The sequence below is a fragment of the Sapajus apella genome, unplaced genomic scaffold, assembly GCF_009761245.1.
Source record: "Sapajus apella isolate SASKATOON/1434 unplaced genomic scaffold, GSC_monkey_1.0 scaffold7, whole genome shotgun sequence".
Classification (NCBI taxonomy): domain Eukaryota; kingdom Metazoa; phylum Chordata; class Mammalia; order Primates; family Cebidae; genus Sapajus; species Sapajus apella.
In genome coordinates, this window is record NW_022436947.1 from 37842564 (window position 1) to 37860020 (window position 17457).

The 17457-nt window shown below is 38.1% G+C and overlaps 2 protein-coding genes across 17 annotated transcripts in view; one reads left to right on the forward strand and one right to left on the reverse strand.

Annotated features, from left to right (window-relative positions):
• Positions 1 to 17457, forward strand: part of FBXL13 (F-box and leucine rich repeat protein 13) — a 262519-nt gene that overhangs the window by 235202 nt on the left and 9860 nt on the right. For 14 of the 16 annotated variants that reach the window (XM_032276371.1, XM_032276367.1, XM_032276369.1 and 11 more), the window contains one exon: positions 3180 to 4376. In XM_032276371.1, coding sequence (XP_032132262.1) covers positions 3180 to 3369 — 190 coding nt within the window. In that variant the 3' untranslated portion in view covers positions 3370 to 4376. Of the gene's footprint in view, positions 1 to 3179; positions 4377 to 17457 lie in introns of those variants that run through there. The other 2 variants (XR_004268363.1, XM_032276375.1) reach the window with 2 other exon arrangements.
• The window catches only part of FAM185A (family with sequence similarity 185 member A), a 54215-nt gene continuing 44030 nt past the window's right edge, over positions 7273 to 17457 (reverse strand). The window contains exon 8 of the mRNA XM_032276396.1: positions 7273 to 8233. Coding sequence (XP_032132287.1) covers positions 8121 to 8233 — 113 coding nt within the window. The 3' untranslated portion in view covers positions 7273 to 8120. The remainder of the gene's footprint in view (positions 8234 to 17457) is intronic.

Genomic DNA, 17457 nt, shown 5'->3' on the forward strand with positions numbered 1-17457 from the left:
AAGTAGCTGGGAATGGCTGTTATTGAAAAGTAAAAAAATAACAGATGCTGGTGAGGACGTGGAAAAACGGGAATGCTTATACACTGTGGCAGGAATGTAAACTTGGTCAGCCAAAATGGAAAGCAGTATAAAAATTTCTCAAAGAACTAAAAATAGAATTAGCATTTGACCCAGTAATCCCACTATTGGGTATCTACCCAAAGGAAAAGAAATAATTTTATCAAAAAGACAGCTGCACTTGTATGTTTATTGCAGCACCATTCACAATAGCAAAGTCCTGGGATCAACCTAAGTGCCTGTCAGGGGTGGATTGGATAAAGAAAATGTGAAACATTCACACCATGGAATCCTACACAGCCATAAAAAATGAAACCATGTCCTTTGCAGCAACATGGATGCAGCTGGAGGCCACTATCCTAAGTGAATTAATGCAGGAACAGAAAACCAAATACCACATGTTCTCACTTTTAAGTAGGAGCTAACCACTTGGACATAAAGATGGAAACAGTAAATACTGGGAACTCCAAAAATGAGGAGGCAGGGAGGATGGCAAGGGTTAAAAATGTACCTAATGGGCATTATGTTCACTGTTTGACTGATGGGTTCAATAGAAGCCAAAACCCAAGCATTATGTAATATACTCACATAACAAACCTGCACATGTACACCTTGAATATAAATTTTTAAAAAAAAAGATGCATGTGTGCAAACACACGGCTCCATAGAATGCTGTGACAAAGAACTCAGGAAAACCTTCTGGCAGTCACTTGCCGATCTCTTCTCTTGGCAAGGTCCATAGTTCATGTGACGATGCCAAAGTTGGTAAAGACAGCTAGTCATGGCTAAGGATTTCCTGAAGGGCAGGGAAGAAGTGGAATAGGGAATAGTATACACTAGTATTCACAGCTTTCTAAAAATAATCCTAGATTTGCTCCAAGAGAGATTCATATTTTCTGTTTTTCCCTAGGACCACCCTTGCTGTGAAAGCACTTAAGACTAAAACAGACCCTAGAGACACACCAGGTGGAGGAAGACTTAACCTCCCAGAACTTGAGTCTGGAAGGAGCAGGGGTCTGAGATCTGATCCTTTGCTCTTCTCTAGACAGTAAACATCAATTCCAGTAGTCAGGGGACACACTGATGTTTGGTTTCACTAAAGCTGCCTATGGGTGGACTGGAGAGCAGAGCTAGGATAAGGGAGACAGGGATCAAGGCAAGGAATGAGTCCATTAAAGAAATACATATACCACTGGACACTTCACTCATGGCTGGGGTTCAACATGCAGCTCATTTCAATGCTGTCCCATCATACTGCATTAAATAAGTAGTCGCTCTATTTTTCTTTTCTTATATTAAGGAGTCAACGTTCTCGCCTTTCTTTTTCTTGTTATTTTCTCGAATCCCCACTACTTGATAATTGTTTTATATTACAATTACCACGTAATGTACCCTGGCTTGTAGCTGACTGAGCAGCCATAGGACTCAGTATTTACACATTCCCAGGCTTAGCATTATGAGTACTTATCCTCTTACCAGTTATCTAGAACTCTCAAAACTGTTGCTCTTCTGACATTAAAGGTAAGATATAACTTGGTGAACTAGGATTTGTAAATCTTTTACTCCCTAAAACAAGCATTTCTTTTCCCTATGCATTGTTGCCTCTAACTGTGCTACTCTTGTAGGACGGTCAACGTGCAGTTCATTTCAATTCTGTCCCATCATAAAAAGATATGATAATCTCACCTATAAAGAATTGAAAAGGGAGAAATATCATTAGGAGAAGAATAGGTTAAAAGCCAAAGATATAAACCCATTACTTTCGCATAATAATGTTCTACTTGGAAAATATATAAAGATTATAGAAGAGGTTTAAAATGCAGGACAGTACCTTAAGAAAAGATTTAGAAAATTAACAGAATGCAAAACATTATCTTTGACAATAAACTTACCATTTTTGAAACTGAGAATAAATATTTCTCTGAAAAGAATAAACTTGTTTGCCAAGTTTTCGTCCATAAGGATTGGTGGCTCTAAACTAGAAATTAGGATATGACAATTGCTTTTACTCCATTTGTTCTTTACATTTGTAGAAGTTTTGTGTGAGAGCAAATATATAAGTTAAAAAGCAGTGTGCTTAGAGGAAGAATTAGCAATGCTTTGATTATCTCCCTGTTGACTTTGGTTACAATTATTTTAATACATCTAAAGTTTGATTAAATTGAAACAGCATTTTTAACTGTTATCTCTATGTTGTCGGATTTTTCTTCACATTTCTTTGCCATACCTGAACTCATATTGCCATTCAGCACAAACTTAATTCCAAGTGTATGGTAAAGCCAGCTCCATATCAATGACTGTTTCCAGACTTTTGCAATTAATAACTCAATGTAACATACAGCAAGAGTGGGGAAGGTCGTGCCTTCATGGGTTTACATCATAGTTACTCATTTCTAATTCTACAGAAGCGGTCAATTACTTATCTCCTTTTTAGTACTAATCTTGTGATTCAAACTAACCTTCTAGGCAAGGAATTTATTCCTGCTGTCCTCAAAATGGCTTTGTTTTTAAGTTAGATATACTTTTTTTTTTTTCTGATGCCTTCTTTACTTCCTTATGTCCTCCTAAGAAAGACTATAACAGTATTTTTCAATCATTTTGGTCATGGACAACTGAGTCACAAACCTTCTCAAAAAAATGTGTATTACAGACAAAAGTGCATGAACTTTCAGGGAGTTCATGGACCTCCCTGAAGTTCATCCATGTAGTCACAAGGGATCTGTGAACTCTGGATTAAGAGGTCCCGGCCTGGTGCATGGTCAGCCCTCACAGGTAGGCTGGTTAGGTTACTCTCTCATCAGAGAAACTAGAAATACCAAAAAAGGGGCTTACTCAAAGCACTGTAAATAGAGGCCTCAGTGTTCCTCTTCCATGGCCATGTGTAGTTTCTTTACCCATTCCCCATATCTGTTAATTTCTGAACTGGCTGAATCAGAGCTACTGAGGCTTTGGGACCCTGCTTTTTTGTACACTTACCCGTATCCTCTCAGCAAGGCAAGAGAGCTCTGATGTGAGTTCAAATTGTGACAGTGAATTCTTTAACTCCAAATTTGGTTGAGTTTGAAATTTTTGCACTAAGGATTACTTCTGCAACTAGCTAATGCTAAGCACTGTTATTACAGGAATGCAGCTGAAAGAATGTCATCTAAAGTTCAGCAGCAGGAATACAACTCTAATGACCCTCCACATTGGTTTGGTTATGATAGGGCAGGAAACCCTCTTACACAGCCTGACAACATAACATCATCTAAAGGAAGCTTAGAATTAACAGTGGAAAAGTCAACATACAGCAGTGAAGAGGAAGTAGCGTGACTTTCAGCCTCAAGCAGGAAGAACAAAAAATGTAGAACTCGGCAAGTTTTCTCCATTTGTTGCAAGTATGTGTACTAGCTGAATCTCAATAACAATGTAAACAAGCAACAAACCATCTTCTGATTCTTATTCCAACTATAAATGTTTCCAAATACATCAGTAGTTCTTCTGTCTAAATAATCATGATTTTTAAAAGAAGCCAAATCAAGTACTGACTACATAAAATTTCTGCCTAAATTTAATCAAACCAATAGTTTTGATGAGATTATAAAACCTAAAGTTATAGTTATATGAAACAACCCTGAGAAATGAGACCTTTTTGACAAGAAATTAAGAAATTTTTCTTTAGAATGGAAAAAGATGGAGATGGCCATTATGTCAAACTAAGAGTTTGGGCCAGGGCAATAACTTGAAGGACCTGTGATGTTTTATAAAGCTTTATAAAGAATACAGACATACATTAATATTTTCAAAGGAATGGGGCTTTCCTGTGGTTTCCAGATAATAACAAAAGAGAACTAAATGCCACCAATTAACTCTGGACTTATCTCAACATTTGACTTAGCAGTCAGGGGCAAATTAAATAGAAACAAGAATATCTGAATAGAAAGAATGTCCCTGCAATGTCTCAGAAAGATATCTCTTTAATCAAATTTGAACCATGGAGGAATTCTTAAAACTATGCTATGCCAAAAAAGATGCTCCCTCAATTTTATGCTAGTAAGGGTTATTAATTGCATATCTACATATTAAATTTTACTAAGCTTTAATCTGTGGGTTTTTACTATTAGTTGATATTATATAACACTGATGTTGACACAGTCCAGGAGAAAGCACAACTCTGTTTTGACTGCCACAAACAAGCTGTGTCAGTAATAGCAGATCAGTCTTAACCTTTCTGTTTCCTCAATTACTTATCTCTCACATGGATTTAATTATCTTTTTGTTTCCCACAAATTTCAAATAAGGATTAAAAACTTAAGATAAAGCATTATTATTTTGAAAAGACTGTACAAAGTATTATTAGAGGTTACCTTGTATTAGCTAAATGCGTTTAGTAATTATCCGCCACTGAGGTTGATTTGTAGTTTTTGAAATAAGGTAGTGTTACTTAGCTGTGGAAAGTTTCCTGGGAATGGACACACTGGTAACAGAATCATTTCAGTAGGAAGTTTTAGGACCATAGCCAAGAGACATAAGATGACATAAGAGTACAATTTTAACCTAAATTTGGAAATTTCTGGTGGCTGCATTAGAGTTGATTTCAAAAATCTGATCCCTAAGTGCCTTATGCACACAACTGGAGGAACTTATAAAAGAGGCAATTGCTTTCTACAGGAATGACAGCTGCACTGGGGAAACCACAGTAAGAAACACACCCTGTTGTGTTCTCCAGAAACCTAGCAGGTTGCTTTATATTCAGAGCTTGCTCCAAAGCTCTTTGAGTAACATCCTCTTTTAAACAAGAACAGAAGACACATTCATTCATCCTGGGGAGACAAATTTTATAGCTACGTACATGAAGAAAAGGAGTAGAAAAAGTGAGCTATGAAAGAAGACCAAGAAGTAAAGGTTACAGGTAGAGAAATCTTTTAAGTTCTCAGTGCAAAGTCCTCAAAATATCAAAGATATTAGTTAGGTCTTTAGCCCTTAAGCATTTCATATTCATAGGTCTGTGTCCAGGAGCGTAAAATACGGCAGCTTTTTCTTTTTGTCTGGGACTTAACAATGTGATCCAAATATGTATAATTCCATTGTTGACTGCTGTTATGCTTATGACTTTCCTGGCTGTGGTTGGCTAATTTATTTATTTATTTATTTATTTATTTATTTATTTAAGACAGGGTTTCACCATGTTGGTCAGGTTGGTCTTGAACTCCCAACCTCAGGTGATCAGCTTGCCTTGGCCTCCAATGTGCTTGGATTACAGGTGTGAGCCACCACACCCGGCCGGCTAATTTATTTTTAGTCATGAAAATGTTTATATAATTGCATGAAGGTGAAAAAAGATGATAAAAATTGCCTCAATGCCTCACAGTTTCCTCTACTTAATAGTATAACACACCACAACCATACCAAATATACCAATATTTAAGTATCTTTCAAATTTGTATTCATTCTGATTTAATGAAGGGTGAACTAAAAGGAGATGTTGAGATAGGCTATAAAGCCAACTTTTGTTTCATAAATAAGAAGTTAAAAACAGAACTCTAAAAAACATGGAATATTAATGAAAAAGAGGCTGGGCACAGTGGTTCATGTCTATAATTGCAGCACTTTGGGAGGCCAAGGCAGAAGGACAGCTTATGGCCAGGAGTTTGAGACCTGATGAACAGAGTAAGACCCATCTCTACAAAAATTAAAAAATTAGAGCAGGTGTGGTGGTACCTGTCTATAATCCCAGCTACTCAGGAGGCTGAGACAGGAGAATGCCTAAGACCAGGAGCTCAAGGCTTCCGTGAGCTATGATCATGCCACTGCACTCCAGCCTGGGCAACAGAGTAAGACCTCATCTGAAAAAAAGGAAAAGATCATCATAAATCATGATATTTGGAAAGGTTTGTTAAAAATTAGTGTTTACGAATGGACTTCTCCTAGCCCAACATACTGGCTCACACCTGTTATCGTTGCACTTTGGGAGGCTGAGGCAGGCATTTAAGGCCAGGAATTTCAAGACTAGCCTGGCCAACATGGTGACATTTTTACTAGAGATAACTCTAGTAAAAATACAAAAATTAGCTGGGCATGGTGGCATGTGCCTGTTAATGCTAGCTATTCTGGTGGTTGAGGCACAAGACTCTTGAACCTGGGAGGCAGAAGTTGCAGTGAGCCAAGATTGTGCCACTGCACTCCAGCCTAAGTGATAAAGCAAGATCCTGTCTCAAAAAAAAAAAAAAAAAGAGACTTGTCTTCATCATAAAAAATATAATCCAAGTGATTTAGGCCATTCTTGTTTTGTTATAAAGGAATATCTAAGACTGGGTGATTTATAAAGAAAAGAGGTTTAATTGACTCACGAGGTTTAATTGGTTCTGCAGGCTGTGCAACCATTGCACAGGGATCTGCTTGGCTTCTAGGGAGGCCTCAGGGAGCTTTTACTCATGGCAGAAGGCAAAGTGGAGCAGAAACATCACATGGCAAGAGCAGGAACAAGAGAGAGATGGGGAAGATGCCCACACTTTTAAACAGATCGTGCAAGAACTCACTATCATGAGGACAGAACCAAGAAGGTGGTAGTAACAATGAGAAATCTGCCTGCATGATCAAATCACCCCCGCCCAGGCCCCACTCCAACATTGGGGGTTACATTTCAGCATGAGATTTTGGGGGACAGATATCCAAACTACATCACTAAGAGATAGGTCTAGTCAGTATTATATAACTTATTTATTTATTTTAATTAATTAATTGATTAATTATTTTGGACAGAGTCTCACTCTGTCACCCAGGCAGGAGTGCAGTGGTGTGATCTCGGCTCACTGCAACCTCCACCTCCCAGGTTCAATTGATTCTCCTGCCTTGGCCTCCTGAATAGTTGGGATTACAGGGATGAGCCACCATGCCCTGCTAATTTTTTTTTTTTTTTTTTGTATTTCTAGTAGAGATGGAGTTTCACCATGTTGGCCAAGCTGGTCTCAAACTCCTGACCTCAATGATCTACATGCCTTTGTCTTCCAAAATGCTGGGATTATAGGCATGAGCCACTGTGCCCAGCCAGTATTATATAATTTAAATGTTCCAGGAATAGAGATGTTTGAAAGAAATGGAATTCATAAAATATCTTTATACAGTATACCATTATAAAAATCTATTTTCATGTATCAGGCTATAAAAAAGCTGTTTCTTTCCTCCTAATGAACTATATCTTAAATTACACAAAAGATATTAAGAATCAGTAGCAAATGCTTCACATATGTTTTTTATTCACAGTTTAAATTTACATTGATGGCATAAGAGGTATTAAGTAGAAAACATGTCATGTTAGAGCTACATTATAAAAAATTTTAAGCTAATTGCACTGCCCTGTGACAAATGCCTTTGTATAATCTCCTTCCCTTGAGTGGGAGTGGAAACTGAATGTGATAGGCCATCACTCCCATGAATGTTACATTATATGACAAAACAAAGGTTATCTTGGGTGGGCCTGACCTAATCAAGTGAGCCCTTTAAAAGTATATATTCTTCCAGCTGGTTGCAGAAGTCAGATATTCAAAGCATGAGAAGAACTCAGTTCATCACTGCAGGCTTAAAGATGGAAGGGCAACATGAGAAGACATGTGGGTGGCCTCTAGAGGCTTAGAGTGATTGCTGGCTGACAGCCAGCAAGAAAATGGAGACCTCAGTCATTCAATCACAAGGAACTGGATTTTCTCAGTAATCTGAATGAACTTGGAAGTAGATTTCTTCCCAGACACTCCAGATGAGAACTCAGTCTGGCCAAAATCTTGATTCCAGACTTGTGATTCCCTGAGCAGAGAACCTAGCCATACTGGGCTCTTGGCTTATGGAAATGTGAGCTGTAAATTAATATTATTTTATGCTGCTAAATTTGTGGTAATTTGTTACAGATCAGTAGAAAATGAATACAATAGACAACTACAAATTTTGAAAAAGCCTACCAAAACAGTTCACCAGTATTCATTCTCAATTTGTTCTTTTCAACATGTATATGAACAGTGGTATTTACATTTTTGTAGTCACAGGTATGCAAATCATTTTAAAAAAATCATAACTACAACCTCAAATCAATCTTAGTCCTGCAGTTTTAGGGACTGAAACCAGCTTTGCCTTCTAAAACTTACAGTCCCTTTTGGAGCATCAGCCTTAATCCATTTTTCATGTTTGCTTGCTTGATTCATGAGTCCTAAAACAAAAAATTGCATAAAGTTATATCAAGAGCAGTAATTGACCACATAGATCCTAGCAACATATCTATAAAACTGAAAAACACCTTAGAACACCAATCATCTTGGTAAAGATAGTCTGAATTGGGAAAGAGTTGCAAAGAGATTATCTGGGCTTGCTCCCTTCCATTCATTTTCTCAGGACAACCCTGAGAGAGAGGGTACTCTGTGTATTTTGTTTTGTTTTGTTTGAAATGAAGTCTCTGTCACCCAGGGTGGAATACAGTGGCATGATCTCAATTCACTGCAGCCTCTGCCTCCTGGGTTCAAGCAATTCTCTGGCCTCAACCTCCTGAGTAGCTGGGACTACAGACACGTGCTACCACGCCTGGCTAATTTTTTTGTATTTTTAGTAGAGACAGGGTTTCACCATGTTGGCCAGGCTGGTCTTGAACTCGAGACCTCAGGTGATCCACCTACCTCGGCCTCCCAAAGTGCTGGGATTACAGGTGTGAGCCACCACCCCCAGCCAACTGTGTTTTATTTGTACAGGATGAGTATCCCTTATCTAACATGCTTGGGACCAGAATTGTTCAAATTTCACATTTTTTTTGAATATTTGAAGAAGACTTACCAGTTGAGCATCCCTAATATGAACATCTGAAATCCAAATTACTCCAATGAGCATTTCCTTATTTCATATTTTGAAGCATTTCAGATTTTGGATTAGGAATGTTCAACATTTATTATTTTTAAATGCAGTCTTAAAAAAAGAGCTTTATTGGAGTATAACTGACAAAATAAACTACATGTACTTAAAGTATACAATGTAGTAAGTTTTGACATAGGTAAAAGTCTGTGAATCATCTCCTTAATCAAGATAGTGAACATAACCATCACTCCCAAAAGTTTGTATTCCAGCGTGGTCTTTCCCTCATGCCCCTCCCTTCCTGTCACCCTCCAATAGCTTTGTGGCATTATGGATTAGTTGCTGTTTGTAAAATCTTATATAAATGGAGGTATACAGTTATGCACTTTTTAAAAAAAATCTGTCTTTCATTCAGCATAATTATTTTGAGGTTCATCGACAGTGGACCATGTGTAGGTAGTTTCCTCAACACTTGCTCATTAGTACTTGGCTGAATGTTTGTGGCACCCTCTGCAGTCCCCTCTGTGCAGCTTCCTCCCCTCTGGAACTCTCTTTTGTGAACTCTGGGCATCTTTGGTCTCCCCAGAAGCTCTGCTCACAGACTCAGTCTCCTTCACTCAAGGAGTCTGCTGGACTCTGCCTGTGCGATCTCTCCCCGCCCTGCAGCCCAGAAACTTGTTCAAGGTCATTGGCTGTGGCAATCACAAATCTCCCCTTGTTTGTTTCTCAGATCTATTCTCCCAGTTCCATGTTTTCTTTACAAATCAAGGTTATAAAGGTGTTATATTTTCTCTGGAGTTCCACTGCAGTTCTGGGTTTAAGAAACCAGACAAATTGAGACAGAACAGGGACCCTTTGTAGGGGCCTGTGGGCTCTTCTCAAGCACAAAAATTAAAAAAAAAAAAAAAAAATCTTGGGTTCCTTAAAAGATTCCAGGCACCTACCTAAGTAAACTCCTGCACTTTGGGAGGCCAAGGCGGGTGGATCACCTGAGGACAGGAGTTCGAGACTCCCCGGTCAACATGGTGAAACCCTGTCTCTACTAAAAATATAAAAATTAGCTAAGCGTGGTGCCAGGTGCCTGTAATCCCAGCTACTCGACAGGCTGAGGCAGGAGAATTGCTTGAACCTGGGAGGTAGACGTTGCAGTGAGCCGAGATCGCGCCATTGCACTCCAGCCTAGGTGACAAGAGTGTAACTGTGTCTCAAAAAAAAAAAAAAGAAAAAGCAAATGAGCAACTTAATAAACAGCAAATAGCTTAAGACAATAGCCAAAAAGGTTAAAATCATAAATGTTTTGTTTTTCATTTTAAAAAAAAGGCAAAATCTGAACCTATGTCTCTGAGTTGTTTCTCAGAAACCCGGACCCCCACCAAACAGATCTGCTAGCACATAGACTTCAGATAAGGGGAAACTGAAGACTAAACTCTGACCATTCTACATTTCTCAGGGGCCTGGAGGAGGTGTCACCCATGAGCCAGAACTAACATTCTTTTCTGTGGATCCCAAATTTTAGATAAAGCTTCACTTTGTTAACCAGTCAGAAATCAAAAAAATCTTTAAATACACCTATAACCTGCAGACCCCCTGCTTCTAGATGTCTTGCCCTTTTAGGTCAGAACAATACGTAGCCCCTGTGGATCAGTTAATTCATTCCTTTTTATGGCTAAGTGGTATTCCATCATATATATATATTATATATATAAAATATATTAAATATATATTAACATTTTTTTAATCCACTCATTGATTGGCATCTTTTCGTATAATGACTTTTTTCCTCAGGGTAGATACCCAGTAGTGGGACTGCTGGATCAGATGGCAGTTCTACTTTTAGTTCTTTAAGGAATCTCCAGACTGTTTTCCATGGTGGTTACACTAGTTTACATTGGGGTTGGTTCCCCAATTTTGCAACTGCAAATTGTGCTGGGTGGATACCCAGTAGTGGGATTGCTAGATCAGATGGTAGTTCTACTTTTAGTTCTTTAAGGAATCTCCAGATTGTTTTCCATGGTGGCTGTACTAGTTTACATTCCCACCAGCAGTGTAGAAGTGTTCCCTGAGTACCATATCCACACCAACATCTATTGTTTTTTGATTTTTTGATTATGGCCATTCTTGCAGGAGTAAGGTAGTGTTGCATTGTGGTTTTGATTTGCATTTCTCTGATCGTCAGTAATGTTGAGCATTTTTTCATATGTCTGTTGGACATTTGCATGTGTATATTTTCTTTTGAGAATTGTCTGTTCATGTCCCTAGCCCACTCTTTGATGGGATTGTTTTTTTCTTTTTTTTTTTATTGCATTTTAGGTTTTGGGGTACATTTGAAGAACATGCAAGATAGTTGCATAGGTACACACATGGCAGTGTGATTTGCTGCCTTCCTCCCCTTCACCTATATCTGGCATTTCTCCCCATGCTCTCTCTCCCCAACTACCCACTCCCCACTGTCCCTCCCCTATTTCCCCCCAACTGACCCCAGTGGGTAGTGCTCCTCTCCCTGTGTCCACGTGTTCTCATTGTTCAACACCCGCCTATGAATGAGAACATGCAGTGTTCGATTTTCTGCTTGTGTCAGTTTGCTGAGAATGATGGTTTCCAGGTTCATCCATGTCCCCTACGAAGGACACGAACTCATCGCTTTGATGGCTACATAATATTCCATGGTGTATACGTGCCACATTTTCCCTGTCCAGTCTATCATCGATGGGCATTTGGGTTGGTTTCAGGTCTTTGCTATTGTAAACAGTGTTGCAATGAACATTCGTGTGCATGTGTCCCTATAGTAGAACGATTTATAATCCTTTGGGTATATACCCAGTAATGGGATTGCTGGGTCAAATGGAATTTCTATTTCTAGGTCCTTAAGGAATCGCCACACTGTCTTTCACAATGGTTGAACTAATTTACACTCCCACCAATAGTGTAAAAGTGTTCCTATTTCTCCACATCCTCTCCAGCATCTGTTGTCTCTAGATTTTTTAATGATAGCCATTCTAACTGGCATGAGATGGTATCTCAATGTAGTTCTGATTTGCATTTCTCTAATGACCAGTGATGATGAGCATTTTTTCATATGTTTGTTGGCCTCATGTATGTCTTCTTTTGTAAAGTGCCTGTTCATATCCTTCACCTACTTTTGAATGGGCTTGTTTGTTTTTTTCTTGTAAATCTGTTTTAGTTCTTTGTAAATTCTGGATATCAGCCCTTTGTCAGATGGGTAAACTGCAAAAATTTTTTACCATTCTGTTGGTTGCCAATTCACTCTAATGACTGTTTCTTTTGCCATGCAGAAGCTGTGGAGTTTGATTAGGTCACATTTGTCTATTTTGGCTTTTGTTGCCAATGCTTTTGGTATTTTGGTCATGAAGTCCTTGCCTACGCCTATGTCCTCAATGGTTTTGCCTAGGTTTTCTTCTAGGGTTTTTATGGTGTTAGGTCTTATGTTTAAGTCTTTAATCCATCTGGAGTTAATTTTAGTGTAAGGTGTCAGGAAGGAATTCAGTTTCTGCTTTCTGCACATGGCTAGCCAGTTTTCCCAACACCATTTATTAAACAGGGAATCCTTTCCCCATTGCTTGTTTTTGTCAGGTTTGTCAAAGATCAGATGGTTGTAGATATGTTGTGTTGCCTCCGAGGCCTCTGTTCTGTTCCATTGGTCTATATCTCTGTTTTGGTACCAGTACCATGCTGTTTTGATTACTGTAGCCTTGTAGTATAGTTTGAAGTCCAGTGGTGTGATGCCTCCTGCTTTGTCCTTTTAGCTTAGAATTGACTTGGCTATGTGGGCTCTCTTTTGGTTCCATATGAAGTTTAAGGTGTTTTTTTTTTCCAGTTCTTTGAAGAAGGGATTGTTTCTTTCTTACTGATTTGAATTCATTGTAGATTCTGGATATTAGTCCTCTGTCAGATATATGGATTGTGAAGATTTATTCCCACTCTGTGGGTTGTGTTTACGGACTGTTCCTTTTGCTATGCAGAAGTTCTTTAGTTTAATTAAGTCCCAGCTATTTATCTTTGTTTTTATTGCATTTGCTTTTGGGTTCTTGGTCATGAAATCCTTGCCTAAGCCAATGTCTAGAAGGGTTTTTCTAATCTTACTTTTGAGAATTTTTATAGTTTCAGGTCTTAGATTTAAGTCCTTAATCCATCTTGAGTTGACTTTTTTATGTGTTCTCTATTGTGTTCCATTGGTCTATGTGCCTATTATTATACCAGTACCATGCTGTTTTCGTGACTATGGCCTTATAGTATAGTTTGAAATCAGGTAATGTGATGCCTCCAGATTTGTTCTTTTTGCTTAGTTTTGCTTTGGCTATCCGGGCTCTTTTTTGGTTCTGCAGAATTTTATAACTGTTTTTTCTAATTCTCTGAAGAATGATGGTGGTATTTTGATGGTGATTGCATTTAATTTGTAGATTGCTTTTGGCAGTAAGGTCATTTTCATAATATTGATTTTACCCATCCATGAGCATGGGATGTGTTTCCACTTCTTTGTGTGGTCTATGATTTCTTTCAGCAGTGTTTCGTAGTTTTCCTTGTAGAGGTCTTTTGCCTCCTTGGCTAGGTATATTCCTAAGTACTTCATTTTTTTTTTTTTTTTGCAGCTATTGTAAAAGGGGTTGAGTTCTTGATTTGATTCTCCACTTGGTTGCTGTCGGTGTATAGAAGAGCTATTGATTTGTGTACATTAATTTTGTATCTGGAAATTTTGCTGAATTTTTTTTTATCAGTTCTAGGAGCTTTCTGGAGAAGTCTTTAGGATTTTTGAGGTAAACAATCATATCATCAGCAAACAGTGACAGTTTGACTTCCTCTTTACCAATTTGGATGCCCTTTATTTCTTTCTCCGCCTGCTCTAACTAGGACTTCCAGTACTATGTTGGAGTGGTGAGAGTGGGCATCCCTGTCTTGTTCAGTTCTCAGAGGGAATGCTTTCAACTTTTCCCCACTCATTATTATGGTAGCTGTGGGTTTGTCATAGATGGCTTTTATTACATTGAGGTATGTCCCTTGTATGCCAATTTTATTGAGAGTTTTAATCATGAAGGGATGCTGGATGTTGTTGAATGCTTTTTCTGCATCTATTGAGATGATCATGTGATTTTTGTTTTTAATTATGTTTATATGGTGTATCACATTTATTGACTTGCATGTGTTAAACTATCCCTGGGATAAAACCCACTTGATCATGGTGGATTATCTTTTTGATATGTTGTTGGATTCTGTTAGCTAGTATTTTGTTAAGAATTTTAACATCTATGTTCATGAGGAATATCAGTCTGTAGTTTTCTTTTTTGGTTGTGTCCTTTCCTGGTTTTAGTATTAGGGTGATGCTGGCTTCATAGAATGAATTGGGGAGGGTTCCTTCTTTCTCTATCTCGTGGAATAGTGTCAATAGGATTGGTACCAATTCTTTGAATGTCTGGTAGAATTCTGCTGTGAATCCATCTGGTTCTGGACTTTTTTGTTGTTGTTGTTGGTAATTTTTAAATTACCACTTCAATCTCACTGCTTGTTATCAATCTGTTCAGGGTATCTAATTCTTCCCGATTTAAGCTAGGAGGGTTGTATCTTGTCAGGAATTTATCCATCTCTTCTAGGCTTTCTAGTTTATGAGCATAAAGGTGTTCATAGTAGCCTTGAATGATCTTTTCTATTTCTGTGGTGTCAGTTGTAATAGCTCCCATTTTGTTTCTTATTGAGGTTATTTGGATTTTCTTTTTTTTCTTAGTTAATCTTAATGGTCTATCAATTTTATTTATCTTTTCAAAGAACCCATATTTTGTTTCATTTATCTTTTGTATTTTTGTTTGTTTCAATATCATTTAGTTCTGTTCTGATCTTGGTTATTTCCTTTCTTCTGTTGAGTTTGGTTTGGTTTGTTCTTGTTTTTCTAGTTCCTTAGAATGTCAGTTTGTGCCCTTTTAGTCTTTTTGATATAGGTGTTTAAGGCTATGAAGTTTCCTCTTAGCATGGCCTTTGCTGTATACCAGAGGTTTTGTCACTATTGTTGTTCAGTTCAAAGAATTTTTTAATTTCCATCTTGATTTCATTTTTGACCCAGTGATCATGCATGTTATTTAATTTCCATGTTATTTGCATGGTTTTGAAGGTTCCTTTTGGAGTTGATTTCCAATTTTATTCCATTGTGGTCTAAGAGAGTGCTTGATATAATTTCAATTTTATTAAATTTATTGAGACTCATTTTGTGGTCTATCATATGGTCTATCTTGGAGAAAGTTCCAACTGCTGTTGAATAGAATGTGTATTTGCTGTTGTTGGATGGAATGTTCTGTATATATCTGTTAAGTCCATTTGTTCCAAGGTATAGTTTAAATCCATTTTTATTGTTGTTGACTTTCTTGATGACCTGTCTAGTGCCATCAGTGGAGTAATGAAGTCCCTCACTATAATTGTGTTGGTGTCTATCTCCTTTCCTAGGTCTATTAGTAATTGTTTTATAAATTTGGGTGCTCTAGTGGTAGGTGCATAAATGTTTAGGATTGTGATATCTTCCTGTTGGACAATGCCTTTTAACATTTTATAACGTCCTTCTTTGTCTTTTTTACTGCTGTTGCTTTAAAGTTCATTTTTCTGATACAAGAATACCTATTCCTGCTTGCTTTTGGTGTCCATTTGCATGAAATGGCTTTTTCCACCCCTTTACCTTAGGTTTACATGAGTCCTTAGGTGTTAGGTGAATCTCTTGAAGGCAACAGATAGTTGGTTGGTGAATTCTTATCCATTCTGCAGTTCTGTGTCTTTTAAGTGGAGCATTTAGGCCATTTACATTCAATGCTGGTACTAAGATATGAAGTACCATTCCATTAATCATGTTATTTTTTGCTTGTGCACTTTGTTTTTTTGTTTTTTAAATTGTATTTTTGTTTTATAGGTCCTGTGAGATTTAGGTTTTAAAGAGGTTCTGTTTTGATGTGTTTCCAGGATTTGTTTTAGGATTTAGAACTCCTTTTAGCAGTTCTTCTAGTGGTGGGTTGGTAGTGGCAAATTCTCTCAGCATTTGTTTGTCTGAAAAAGCCTGTATCTTTCATACATAATGCTTAGCTCACTGTATACAAAATTCTTGGCTGATAATTGTTTTGTTTGAGGAGGTAGAAGATAGGGTCTCATTCCCTTCTAGCTTCTGGGTTTTCTGCTGAAAATCTGCTGTTAATCTGATAGGTTTTCCTTTATAGGTTACCTGGTGTTTTTGTCTCATAGTTCTTAGGATTCTTTCCTTCGTCTGATCTTTGGATCACCTGATGTCAATGTGCCTAGGTGATCTTTTTGTGACGAATTTCCCAGGTGTTCTTTGTGCTTCTTGTATTTGGATCTCTAGGTCTCTAGCAAGGTGAGGGAAGTTTTCGTCAGTTATTCCCCTCAAATATGTTTTCCAAGCTTTTAGATTTCTCTTCTTCCTCAGAAATGCCAACTGTTCTTAGATTTCGTCATTTAACATAATCCCCGACCTTTTGGAGGCTTTGTTCATATTTTCTTATTCTTTTTTCTTTGTTGGATTGGGTTAATTTGAAGACCTTGTCTTTGAGCTCTAAATTCCTCTCTTCTACTTGTTCAATTTTATTGCTGAGACTCCAGAGCATTTTGCATTTCAGTAAGTGTGTCTGTTTCCTGAAGTTTTTTATTGTTTTTTATTTATGCTATCTATTTTCATTGAATATTTCTCCCTTCACTTCTTGTTTCATTTTTTTGGATTTCCTTGCATTTGTCTTCATCTTTCTCTGGTCCCTCCCTGATTAGCTTAATAATTAACCTCCTGAATTCTTTTTCAGGTAAATCAGGGATTTCTTCTTGGTTTGGATCCATTGCTGGTGGGCTTGTGTGATTTTGGGGGGTGTTAAAGAGCCTTATGTTGTCAAAAACCAGTATAACTTTTGGTTCCTTCTCATTTGGGTAGGCTCTGTCAGAGGGAAGGTCTAGGACTGAAGGCTGTTCAGAGTCTTTTGTCCCACGGGGTGTTCTCTCGATGTAGTACTCTCCCCCTTTTTCTATGGATGTGGCTTCCTGACAGCCAAGCTGTAGTGATTGTTATCTCTCTTCTGCATCTAGCCACCCAGCAAGTCTACCAGGTTCCAGGCTGGTACTGGGGTTATCTGCACAGATTCTTGTGATGTGAACCGTCTATGGGTCTCTCAAGCCATGGAAATACCAGGACACCATTGTCTCCCGGGTCCTGTAGGAGCAATCTTCTTCCTTCAGAGAGACTGTGGGTCCTCTTGGGTTTCCTGATTTATTCCTGTGGTTGTTCCGGAGCTAAAATTCATGATGCAAGCCTCTACACACTGCTCTGTCCGTCCAAGTTGGAGCTGCTATCTAGTCCTGCCACTCCTAGCTGTCAGGCTCTCTTCACCTTTAAAAATCCTTACCTATAAGCCATCTGAGAGTTCACGTGTTAAGTATGATCTGCTTAATTCTCCTTGTTTGGTACCTACAAATACATGCTTTCCCTTCTCTTGCTATAAGCCTTGGTTTAGATGTGGTATAGACAACTAGGCTTATAGTGTCAGGTGAGTAGACCTCAGTTTGGTTCAATAACAAAATCTGAACTGAGGAGAGTTGTGATTACACTATTGC